The sequence below is a fragment of the Callionymus lyra genome, chromosome 5 (genome assembly GCF_982586985.1).
Source record: "Callionymus lyra chromosome 5, fCalLyr1.hap1.1, whole genome shotgun sequence".
NCBI lineage: Eukaryota > Metazoa > Chordata > Actinopteri > Syngnathiformes > Callionymidae > Callionymus > Callionymus lyra.
The window spans coordinates 11,296,759-11,308,994 of record NC_141822.1 but is presented as its reverse complement, the minus strand read 5'-3'; the positions used below and the strand labels follow the sequence as shown (position 1 = coordinate 11,308,994).

The 12,236-nt window shown below is 48.6% G+C and overlaps 2 protein-coding genes across 2 annotated transcripts; one reads left to right on the top strand and one right to left on the bottom strand.

The window, feature by feature from the left end:
• The first annotated feature begins 291 nt into the window (after positions 1-291).
• naa25 (N-alpha-acetyltransferase 25, NatB auxiliary subunit) lies at positions 292-9,022 on the top strand. The gene is made up of 24 exons (XM_087790816.1): positions 292-459; positions 1,332-1,417; positions 2,151-2,289; positions 2,354-2,472; positions 2,736-2,810; positions 2,870-2,977; positions 3,106-3,184; positions 3,243-3,354; positions 3,691-3,780; positions 3,843-4,015; positions 4,088-4,200; positions 4,277-4,484; positions 5,443-5,532; positions 5,594-5,774; positions 6,549-6,648; positions 6,707-6,858; positions 6,929-7,054; positions 7,121-7,349; positions 7,409-7,532; positions 8,124-8,189; positions 8,308-8,405; positions 8,472-8,582; positions 8,668-8,808; positions 8,885-9,022. Exons 1-24 carry the CDS (start codon positions 402-404, stop codon positions 9,005-9,007), a joined length of 2,901 nt encoding a protein of 966 aa, XP_087646942.1. The 5' UTR covers positions 292-401; the 3' UTR covers positions 9,008-9,022.
• A 475-nt stretch (positions 9,023-9,497) lies between these two features.
• LOC148079312 (cilia- and flagella-associated protein 53-like) lies at positions 9,498-11,860 on the bottom strand. Its single transcript, XM_087790817.1, has 7 exons — positions 11,592-11,860; positions 11,169-11,348; positions 10,788-11,091; positions 10,526-10,732; positions 10,254-10,470; positions 9,813-9,915; positions 9,498-9,733 (listed from the first exon to the last, which is right to left on the bottom strand). Exons 1-7 carry the CDS (start codon positions 11,780-11,782, stop codon positions 9,499-9,501), a joined length of 1,437 nt encoding a protein of 478 aa, XP_087646943.1. The 5' UTR covers positions 11,783-11,860; the 3' UTR covers position 9,498.
• Between the last annotated feature and the right edge of the window lie 376 nt (positions 11,861-12,236).

Genomic DNA, 12,236 nt, shown 5'->3' with positions numbered 1-12,236 from the left:
ATTTTACTTTCCAAACGAAGGCTTCGATTTATTTAATTCATTTCTTCACCCTCGTGACTCAAACTCGCTCACGACCAAGTTAAGTCGTTCCTATTTGCCTGGAACGACATGCAAAGTTAAGAGCTCATCTCAGAACCAGGGTCACGCTGGTACCGGACTCGCCTGGTACGAGCTCAACTTCTCACATCCGATGGTTATACCTAGCGGGCCCTGAAGGTGGCGCTGCCTGCTGCATCTGCTCACCGGGTGACCCCCGGTCCGGTGCGTGTTCGTGACATTCACACGGGGGCCAAAGTCGTCCACTCCACAGCGGGCTCGCGCGCATGCAAAGTTGACTGGTTGTCGCTGACTTTGGGTTGCCAGTGCGTGCGCATGCGCAGACGCGGCAGGTAAACTCCACCATGGCGGCCAGAGGAAATGTGCAGGACCCGAACGACCGGAGACTGAGACCCATATACGGTAAGGAGCCTCGCGGGGTCTGTCGATCTGGAGCTCGTCTACGGTTGCGGTTCTGGGAGCCTGACCAACATGTACGTGGAACAACGACTCCAGCAGCTGTCCCGAAACCCCCTTCCCTACAGCGGCCGATGACAGTGCACCTTACTCGGCCTGACCGAAGCCGGTGTTCGGCGGACGGTTGCGGCTCTCTGGCCTCACCCTCGCTTCATGCATTCCCCTGTGTTGGAGGCGAGAGTCCGGACTGTACCGTGTCCATGTTTGGTCCAGTTTTGTTCGCTGCCTTCTTTTATAGCCTCTCTTTTGACAGTTAGCAAAGTAGCATGCTAACATGTTGGCTAGCACTATCCCAACATCGTGCTGCCACGTTTTCGTATTTGTCATGAAATATGGCAAAATCTGCCTGTAACTGGCTTACCCGTAATAACTAAACTAGTCCCACGTTTTGACATAGTGAACACTGGTTCCGGTCCAATATAAGCAGCTTATGAGTAGCTGGCTATTAGCCTAGCTCGAGGCTCGCAGGAGTTCTGCTGGGACCGCCGTTTTAGTTCCACAACGTTTTGACATTGTGATGGTCCGTAAAAAAACTCACAACAACTTGTCAGACACAGTTCCAAAACATCATTCAAAATCTCTTCTCCAAAGCTCTTCTCCACTGATACTTGCTTCAAACTGTCAACAACAAGGGAAGGATGATCATTTCGTAACCAAGCAACTGCAACATCCGCCTAGAGGCCAAAGGTCGTTTCACACATACCTGACACCTGGTCACAGTTCACAACTTTAAGTCTGTATCCTCCACGGGGCATCCTCACGTAGACCTACAGGTGTGCAGGTGAGGTGAGGGGAATAACATCCTGTTGTCTCCTCAGATTACCTGGACAACGGCAACAACAAGATGGCGATTCAGCAGGCGGACAAGTTACTGAAGAAGCACAAGGAGCTGCACTGTGCCAAGGTTTGTGTTCGTGCACACATGTGAAGGAGGAAGGATGAGCCTGTGTTTGAATGAAACATTTGATGATGAATTCACACGTTGTCTTCATTCAATTTGTTTTTGTGTCCATGTATACCCAGACACACACTAGGGTGTCCATCAGGCATTCAAACTTCCTGACCCAAACGAAATATCGTGGATTTTTTATAGTGTTAGATTTTGTACAAGTATCCAGTAATGGTAAACTTAGGACAGATCTCTTCTGAAGCAGATGACTTTACTTTGACAAGATGCAGTCATGTTGTTGCTGCACATAATTGCCTTGTTTCCTGCCAAAATCGTTTGGCTTATTATAAACATATTTCTCTTCCACTGTCTTCTTTGCGTTACTTTTTCAAATTTGTCTGTATTTTTAATCGTGTATTGTTTTGTTGTTTTTGTAAGCGCTTTGTGACCCTGGTCTGCGGAAAGGCACTTTACAAATAAAAAAAATACTTAATTCAGCATTTTACTGTGGATGAGTCACATTTTTGAATGGATGCCTGAGTGTTTATTCATTTTTAAGAATGAGGAAATAAGGGAAGAAAATGTTCTCCTTTAGATAGTCTTTGCACCTAATGCAGGAAAGTTGGCAGGTCTGCTTCTGAAAGCATCCAAACTAAAAAGAACGTCTGAGAAAAAAGCCCGGTTGGTTCCTGAGCTTGAGCGCATGTGTCGTCACTTGCTGCCTCTCACCTGTTTTGTGTCCCTTCAGGTCCTGAAAGCTATCGGACTCCAGCGAACCGGGAAACAGGATGAGGCGTTCACCCTGGGACAAGAGGTGGCCTTGCTTGAGCCCACAGATGACAACTCACTACAAGCTTTGACCATCCTGTACAGAGAGATGCACAGACGTATGTTCCCATAATCCTCACATGTCACATGAACGGTTCATTTGACCTTCTCCTACCTCTGCAGCTGAGCTGGTCATCAAACTGTACGAGTCTGCAGTGAAGAAGGTTCCACAAAGCGAGGACTTCCACACTCACCTGTTCATGGCCTACGTACGTGTGGGCGAGTACAAGAAGATGCAGCAGGTAAGTCGAGACCTGTCACTCATCATGGTCATGTGATCACACTCATCGTCGGGTCTGCTATGCTACTATGAGACTGATGAAGGTGATGTGAGTGAAGGAGATGATGTGTGGTCATGTGACTGATAGAGGTGATGTGTGATCATGTGACTGATGAAGCTAATGTGACTGGTGGAGGGTATGTGACTTGTTGAGGTGATGCGTTGTGATCATGGGATTGATGGAGGTGCTGTGACTGATCTTGCTGGTCTGGTGTTCATCTGCAGGCTGGAATGACCCTGTACAAGATCAAGCCCAAGAACCCGTACTACTACTGGTCCGTCATGAGTCTTGTGATGCAGGTAGAGTCATGTGACCTGTGTTGTGGTCAGCAGCTTTGATGACGAGTGTGTGTTGTCAGGCCATCTCTGCTCAGGACGACAAATTGGCCCAGACAATGTTCCTCCCTCTGGCGGAGAGGATGGTGGAGAAGATGGTGAAGGAGGAGAAGATCGAGGCGGAGGCTGAGGTGAGGCCGGCGGGTGCTGCAGCACCTGACCTGCAACTGAGGTCCAAAATAACTCCACAACTTCTCTGACTGGTGAGCCAGGTTTCCTCAAAGTACTTAAATCTAAAACCTTATGTGACTCTTTGCAGGTGCAGCTCTACTTCATGATCCTGGAGCGTCTGGGAAAGTGTGTGGAGGCTCTGGAGGTCGTCCGGGGTCCTCTGGGAGGTGAGTCTGAATGCTCGCATGTGTGGGGTCAGAGGTCAAGACTGTCGTGTGACCTCAGAGAAGCTGACCAGTGAGCTGCAGAGTCGAGAGAGCAAGTGTATGAAGATGTATCGACGTCTGGAGCGCTGGCCTGAGTGCAACGCCCTCGCCGCCCGTCTGCTGCTGAACAAGTAAAACCCCCAACTATGGCTGAACCATTTTAGAAAAACATTTCACATTTTTACTGGCAGATATTACAAAAACGACAAATCTAATGCAAGGATGAAAACATCAGTTAAGAATTAAAATAAATAGAGTAAAACATGCAGTGAAAGTCTCGTGACCACATGCTGGTCATAATGTTTTCTGATGTTTACTGTATATTTATATATGGTTGTGAATGTCAAAGCTGTCAAAGATCAGGTTGTGAGGGTGACATTTCAATTTTGAATATGTTAGATCGTTCATCCCACCAACTGTCTGTCACCTCATACCTGTCAGTCTGACCCACTGATATCTGTGTGCAGCCCCGATGACTGGCAGCTCTACCCCTCCTTCTTCGACTCGCTCTTCCACCTCGTCGACCAGTCGTGGTCTCCACCCGACACAGGGGAACAGTGAGTGCAAGATGTGTATATATTTGTGTAGATTTTATATATATATTGTTTGTGTGTCTCAGCTGTTCAGAGGGTTGGGTCCACCATACAGTGTCGGAGGTGGTGAGGTTTGTGGAGGAGCGGGTGGAGGGTGAGTCCAGGAAGGAGTCTCGGGTACTTAGAGGTCCATATCTGGCTCAGCTTGAGTTGATCCAGCGTCTGCGGGAACGAGGGGCTGCAGAGGAGAGCATGCTGGGTAATTTCCAAACCCTACCATTTTCCATCCTTGTCTGCCTCAACCACTGAACCCCACTCTGTGTGTCATCAGGCCAGCCTCTGGAGTTGATGGTTCATTACTTCAGCAAGTTTGGAGACAAGCCTTGCTGCATCACAGACCTGCAGTTGTACCTTCACCTTCTCCCAGTCGACCAACATGTCCAGGTGATCCCTGCATACTGTGCCCCCCCCCCACCCATCCCCTCAGCTCACCTCTGGCGTGTGTCCTTCACCTCTTCAGTTCATCAACCGAATCAGTGAGGCGGTACCTCTGGAGGAGCAAGGAAGTGACGGGTCCATGTACCCAGCTGACACAAAAGCCCTGCAGAGACACCTATGTATGTGTCAGCTGACCAGAGCGCTCGGGTTACACCACCTGCTGGACCAGGAGGGGAAATTGCGGCTGATTGTGGAGCTCAAGGCCCACTACCACCATGGCCTAAAGTTCGGTTAGAATATATTTAACCTTTTGACCTGTTCTTGAATTGTTGGTTGACCTGATTTTTAAGTCAACCTGATGGCAACGGAAGACGCTTACACACTGACATCTATGGACGGAAGACGACGATGCACTGACGTCCTAAGACGAAAGACGACAACACACTGACGTCTATAGACAAAAGACGAGTACACACTGACGTCTATAGACAAAAGACGAGGACACACTGACGTCTATAGACAAAAGACGAGGACACACTGACGTCTATAGACGAAAGACGACGACATAGTGACGTCTATAGATGAAAAACGACGACACAGTGACGTCTTTAGACGGAAAACGACGACACACTGACGTCTATAGACGGAAGATGACGACACACTGACGTCCATAGACGGAAGACGACGACACACTGACGTCTATAGACGGAAGACGACGACACACTGACGTCTATAGACGGAAGATGACGACACACTGACGTCTATAGACGGAAGATGACGACACACTGACGTCTATAGACGGAAGATGACGACACACTGACGTCCATAGACGGAAAACGACGACACACTGACGTCTATAGACGGAAGACGACGACACACTGACGTCTATAGACGGAAGACGACGACACACTGACGTCCATAGACGGAAGATGACGACACACTGACGTCCATAGACGGAAGACGACGACACACTGACGTCTATAGACGGAAGATGACGAGACACTGACGTCTATAGACGGAAGATGACGACACACTGACGTCTATAGACGGAAGATGACGAGACACTGACGTCTATAGACGGAAGATGACAACACACTGACGTCTATAGACGGAAGATGACGACACACTGACGTCCATAGACGGAAGACGACGACACACTGACGTCTATGGACGGAAGACGACGACACACAGATGAAATTAACACACAACAGTCATGTGAAGCACTATGTTGCTCTGTGCTCTTACCAGGAGACGGCGCCCTAAAGACTGAGCTACAGTTCTCCGACAGCTACTGTCTGATGGCAGCCCACGTGTACATCGACCTCTGGAAGGAAACTGGTGGGTTCTGTGGCACCATCATGGTTCAGTCGTGGTTCTAACTGCGAAGTCTGTCTCTCAGGTGACCAGCAGATGGCGTGGATGTGTCTAGGGCTTCTCCAAGAAGGTCTAGGCAAAAGTCCTTCAAACGCCCAGTTCAAGCTGTTGCTGCTGCTGCTCTACTGCTGCCTCGGAGCCTTTGAGCCTGCCGTCGACCTTTACTCCAGTCTGGATGCTAAACATGTGCAGCATGACACCATCGGGTCAGAACCAACATTTTCTTTCTAGTGCTGGGATTAAATATGATTTATTTTCTTTACCAATTAAAGAAAATCAAATCTGACGAATGGATAATGGATGGGCAAATCAATTTGAGGGGAAGAGAAATTCTAATTTTATTTTTCTACCAATATTGTGATAGGGATACAGTATGTGATTTTTCTTGGTAATACTCTATAAGTCATTTTTATTACCAACGCAACATAAAAAAAATCAGCATATAACAATCCTTCACTATAGTCCAGGCCAGCATATAATGGATCCAGATACAATTATCGATGGATGAATTGGTTGGAAGAATATATCTTGATTTAACTTTTGAACTATAAAAACAAAAACTTAAATAACATGGCATTGCAAAACACGCCTAGAATGGAAAATAATAAAGAAAAACCAAGCATTTTAGTGGGCAAGGCTTAAGCGCACTTTCTAATGTAAATATCTTTATTAAAATAGTTTTTTACAAATACAATAGATCGATAGATAGTCCAAGATCTATTTAAGAGTCACTTAAAACAAGACTGTTGCCCTTTAAGTTTTGTCACGACGTAAGCTGTGATGTTTAAAAATAACTAGACTAAATTGTGTCTTGTCTCATTCAGTTAATGTTAATAAAAATACATTAAATCAAGTTATTATAAGTCATTAATTTTTCATTATGTAATGTTTTATAATCCTAGGTGATCATTATCAGATACCCAGCTTCTGTTGGTACTTCAGCTTCTGCTGTCAGTGTTGGACTAAATCCTTGTGTGCAGGTTTCTGGTGACCCGCTACGCCGAGTCTCTGGGTCAGTTCGCCGCCGCATCTCAGTCCTACAACTTCTCCCTCCGCTTCTTCCACTCCAACCAGAAAGACGTGAGTCCCAGTCCATCTTTTCGGCCGGCTGTCTTTACCCTCTCTTATGACTCTGCAGACCTCGGAGTACATCATCCATGCCTACAAGTTCGGAGCCTTTGAGAAGATTCCAGAGTTCATTTCTCTGAGAAACCGACTCAACCAATCGCTGCACTTTGCTCAAGTACGGACCGAGAGAATGTTGCTAGACCTGATGCTGGAGGCCGACATGTGAGAACACATTCACACACGTTCATGACGCACACTTACACACACACACTAACAACACTTTGTGTGTCAGTGTGATGAGTCTGGAGGAGAGCATCAGGTCGATGAGTTTATGTGTGGAAGAAGACGACATCTGCTGGGACACTTTGAGGGACAACAGGGACTTGACGGTCTTCACCTGCTGGGACCCTAAAGACAAGTGAGTCACCAACACACCTGCTCAGGTGACCCCTGGGACTTCAGTGACATGTCATGTGACCTGCAGGCGTCTAAACGAGGAGCTGATTCTGCGCTCTCTGGAGGACGAAATCATCTGGCTGAGGGTTCGCTCGCTCACGCTGCGTCTCTTGGCCTCGCTGGTGGCGCCGGCGTCTCACTCGCAGACCACACAGGGCTCCGGTGAGAATGGCGTTCTGGACAAGAGCTCGACAGCCCGGAAGCTGCTGGAGCAGCTGGACCAGACCCTGCAGGCGTCCCAGGAGAAAAAAGCACAGGTGTGTCTGCCATTATCTGGTGACGTAAAGCCTATTCTGATGTTCTGCTGCTCTTTCAGTTCCCCTTCCTCGGCCCCCCCAGCACACGCATGGACCTGGCATTGTCGTGTGGCAGCTGCCAGTGTCAGGCCGCAGCTCTGCAGCTGTCCGTCAACATGCAGGACCTGGACTCCCTCGGATTGGGTCAGACACCCCAGATCTTAACTAGTCTCACACACACTTGTATTAGGTGTCTGTTTTAGGTATCACCAATCACGATACAGGGGCAATGTTACGATATATTTGTAGTATTGTCGAGTATTTGACTCGTGTGTTACAACATCTACAGACCACATGACTATTGATGAAATCGTAACTGCATTAATGTTTTGAAACCAAAAAATGTCTAAACATTAGCTGCTGTAGTCAACTGTATCCTCTTGTCCTCAGTCATTGTCGGGATCGACAATATTTTATTGTTGTCCTCTAGCTGCGGAGATTGTAATGACCGTAATGAAGTTTAATTGCAACACAAAAGGGTACAAATTCAGTGAATGTTTTCATGTTATTATAAATAGAAAAATCGAATAGATCTGTTTTATAAACACGTTATTGAAATATAAACTATAAAAGAACAGTGATAAAAGTATAATATAAGTTGAAAGCCAAATATAAATATATATTGATACAGTATTATACATATTATATTACTCACTCACACAGGACCGTGCAATAGATGACCTTTGACCTCAGTGAAGTGACTAGTCCTAACATTCAAATCTTTGTGTCTCTTAGAGGAATCAACTGAACTTCAAACACAAATATGCAACACTTTCAAATCTGTAGTAGCACAACTACGAGGTGAGTACACACACACACACACACACACACACACACACACACACACACACACACACACACACACACTAGACTTGTACTTCAGCACATCTATCTCACTGTGTTGTGTGTGTTTGGACAGAGATGCTGAAGAAAAGTGAAGGAGATTTTCTGGAGATGAAAGGCGACTTTTTAATCAGCCGACGACGTCTATTAGAGACGCTGGTCTTCTTTGTGGAGGTGTGTGCACATGTGTTTGTGTGTGTATGTATGTGCAGAAAAAAATGACCTTCTCTCCCTCCACAGAGTTTGTGTGTCGTGTTGTTGACGGCCAGTTATTGTGCGAAAATCTTGAGACCCTTGAAAAGTAGTTTACAGAAGAAGAAGAAAAAGAAGAAGGGCACAAACGCACCTCAGGTACAAATGCGCACACACACAAAAACACTTGAGGCTCTTGAGTACACACACGCCTCTGCTCTAACATGTGTGTCTGTGTCCCCAGCCTCTGGTGCTGTCCGCTTTCCAGGAACTCTCCTCCAGTCTTCAGGAACTGCTGACGGATTCCCTGCAGCAGGTCAGAGGTCAGGAGACCCACATCACGTCCATCAAACTGTCCACTTTAAGCCTGGACGGACACACACAGGTATCCTCTGCCATGTGTTCATGAGCGCAGCTGCACAGCCTGACGATGTCATCACCTGACTGACGTGTGTCTACAGGACGAGGCGTCCTTCATCAGCTCAGAGATGGACAAAGTCCAGACCAGCTTCCTGCGGTCGCTGCAGGAGGTGGGAGACCTTCTGAGAAAGAGAGCCGAGACTCTGAAGAACCTAAAGATCTGATCCCTGCTCCCGGCCCCGGCCCTGGTCCTGCACTACCCCCCCCACACACGCATCGCCCCTCAGCCACATTGCTGCTGCTACGAGGTCCGAGAGTTGATCACATGACACACAACATCCTTCATCAGCGTCTCCTTCAGCAAGTGTGTGCAAGCGATATAGTGTGTGTGTGACCCACATGTGTGACTCATTACCAGGTGAGTCACAGTAAATCAGGGTTCAGGTTCTGACTAGGGGAGCAGCAGCAGTTTTGGTTCTGTCATAAAAGTGGACCTCAACATCTCTGTGGGTCTGCAGACCCGCTGCTGGTCCTGGTTCTGGGCGGGCCAGGCGAGGCAGGGAGTCGGACTGTGTGCAGCAGATGATGGACAGATTGGATCTGTTGTCAGAAACAAACACTGGAATGTCGAGGCTTTTTTTAATAAAAGTACATGTGAGCAGCTGATCCTGATCTGAGTCGCCAGAAGTAAGGCTGGTTCTGTTGAGGCTCGCTTTTATTCGTCCGGGTCCGGTGGTTTCTCGGCGCCCCTCCTGAGCGGGTGAAGAGTGACGTCGGTGAAGCGAGGCCTGTTGAGGACCTCCTCCTCCTTCAGGTCGTACAGGTACTCCTGCATCAGCATCTGCTCCGCCTCCTTCATGTTGTCCACAGCCTGCTGCCTCCTCTTCTGCTGCCGCTCCTGCACCTGCTCGTGCAGCTCCTGATTGTTCTCCACGTTCATCTGTCGCTGACTGTAAACACATGCATCCAGTTGTAAACCTACACAAACACGTGGACACACACACACTAACACCGTTGATGTACACTCACAATTTCAGATCTTCAGCCTCAGCCACCTTCATGTCCTCGATCAGATAGTTGAGCTCCTCTCGCTCCATGATGAGCTCCAGCTGCTGCTCCTTGTTCAAACGCACTGCACACACACGAGGAAGATGTGATGTGGCCCTCAAGATAACTTATCGCTAACTTTTGTATTTATTTTTACCATTCATTTCAACATATAATACTACAAGGTTATATAGGACTTTTGTCCCGTTTGTTCGTTTTACGGAGAACAGGTAAATTGAAGAAATCCTTTTAAAACATGACATGTTATATAATAATAAATCGAAACAATTGTAGTTTGTTATAAAATATTATGGCATAATGACATTTTTCTCTTTTTTAAGGTAGATTCCTTTCTATTTGCTTGACCCCTTTGAACAGCTTCAGTCCATGTGGCCCCTGGGATCAGATGTGTTTGGCTCTCACGTTTCTGGGAGATCTGCACCCGTCGTGTCTCCATGATCTCCTCCATCATGCGTCGTCGGGCGTCTCTCTGCAGCTGGATCTGCTTCTCTCTCTGCTCGTAGACCTCCTGCAGCTGCTCGTTCCGCAGCCGCTGCGCCTGCTCGTCCGTCAGCTTCTGCTTCTGCAGCTCCTCCTGCACGTACTGGATGTGGCGCAGCTGCTCGCTGCGCAGCTTGACCTGTAACACACACGGCTGTTTAGAGGAGCACGACGGAGTGACTGCAAACCCTCACCTTCTTGTCCGCCGCCTCCTGCCGCTCCTTCTCCAGCAGCACCTTCAGGACCCCCAGGTCTGCCTGCAGCTCGTCCTGCTCCTCCCTGGCTCGCTGCATCTTCGCCTGCAGACTCTGGTCCAGCTGCTGCCTCCTGCCCAGCTGCAGCTGCAGCTTCTGGTGCTGCTCCCTCATCTTCTGCAGCTCGTGCACCTCCAGCTGCTCCTTCTACACACACAGGGATCAGTGTCTACATGTGGTCAGAAGGACCGACGGGACCCACCAGCAGCTGGGCTTCCTCCTCCTTCAGCACTTTCTCTCGCAGCCTCTGCTCCTCAGACGCCTCCATCTGGATCTTCAGCTCCTTCAGCAGCTCCTGTCCTCTCCGCTGGACCTTCTTCTCCCTCTGCTTCTCTCGCTCCTCCTTGGCTCGCCCGTCCGCGACCCACAGCCGGTTGAACATGTCGTCCTCCTGGCGCAGACGCTCCAGCTGCTCGTGCCGGCTGCGCAGCTGACCTGCTCGGTCTGCGCAGACGTGCTGCTCCAACTGCCGACTCTGGTCGTTCCTCAGCTCCTGAGACTGCTCCCTAGAGCCCCCACAGACCGTTTTAGGTACTACAGCTTGGTGATCGATGGAGTGCGCGCGTGTGTGCGCGCGAGTTACCTGAACTTCTGGTCAAGTTTGTCCGTCACTAGTCTTTGTCTCTCCGTCTCTCGTTTGTCCCTCAGCGTCTTGGCTCTGGCGGCCATCTGTGCTTGTCTTTCTTCAGGTGTCTCCTTGTTGCTCGTCACCTGTATCTCCTGCAGGAGCTGCACCTCCTCCTCCTGCAGGAGGCGCCACAGTCTGATGGCACAGGAGTGACGTTACAAGAGCGCCTTCAGACTTCCATCACCATCATCATCACTATCATCATCACCATCTTCATCATCATCATTATCACACACAACTGCGCCTCCTGCAGGAGGAGGAGGTGCATCTCCTTCAGGAGCTTCACCTCCTCCTGCAGTAGGCGCCACAGTCTGATGGCACAGGAGTGACGTTACAAGAGAGCCTTCAGACTTCCATCTTCATCATCATCACACGCACCTGCGCCTCCTCTCGTCCACGCCGCTCTCCTGCTCCTGTATGGCGGCCATGACGCTGCGCTCAGCATTCTTCCGCGACACTTTATCGTTGGAGCTCTGCAGCCACGTGTTCTTGACGTCGCAGGTCTGCAGCGACCTGGCGTAGTCCACCAGCTGCTCCCTCGCCACGTCCTGCTTCTTCCGCTCCTGCATCAGCTGATCCCGCTGCCACGCCAGAGAGAACTTGGCGCTCTGTGCGCGAGCAGAGGTCGGAGGTCAGTGGGAGAAGTGTCAGAAAACACATGAAGTCAAATCACAGGAAACATTGATCTCACCATGTTGTCGACCTGTTCTCTAGACTGTCCACAGAGGTGAACCCGAGACCTTTTATGCAGTCCAGAGTCACAGTGTGTCTTTGAAGTTCTCACAGTAACACAGACAAACATAAACAAAGATCACTTCACCTGAGTCTGACTCTGACTTGTCAGCACAACAGACACAAAAAAGACTGCTATCACGTCAAAGTGATGATGTTGTGTTACACTCATGTCAGATGTTCACACTACTTAAGAATCAACAACATACACACGTTTACTTCATTGTGACATGAAAAATGTTTCTCAATGTTTTAATAAACTGGAATTTTTATTAAAAATATATGGTCATA

Bases quoted from the DNA above. Each gene is read 5' to 3' on its own strand.
- naa25 (XM_087790816.1), top strand. From the start codon at position 402: ATGGCGGCCAGAGGAAATGTGCAGGACCCGAACGACCGGAGACTGAGA. The intron at 2,290-2,353 runs GTATGTTCCCAT...CTACCTCTGCAG, and splicing joins GTACAGAGAGATGCACAGAC to CTGAGCTGGTCATCAAACTG. The intron at 2,978-3,105 runs GTGAGGCCGGCG...GACTCTTTGCAG, and splicing joins AGATCGAGGCGGAGGCTGAG to GTGCAGCTCTACTTCATGAT.
- LOC148079312 (XM_087790817.1), bottom strand. From the start codon at position 11,782: ATGCAGGAGCGGAAGAAGCAGGACGTGGCGAGGGAGCAGCTGGTGGAC. The intron at 10,733-10,787 runs GTGGGTCCCGTC...CTGTGTGTGTAG, and splicing joins AGGAGGAAGCCCAGCTGCTG to AAGGAGCAGCTGGAGGTGCA. The intron at 9,916-10,253 runs GTGAGAGCCAAA...GTGTGTGTGCAG, and splicing joins GGTGCAGATCTCCCAGAAAC to TGCGTTTGAACAAGGAGCAG.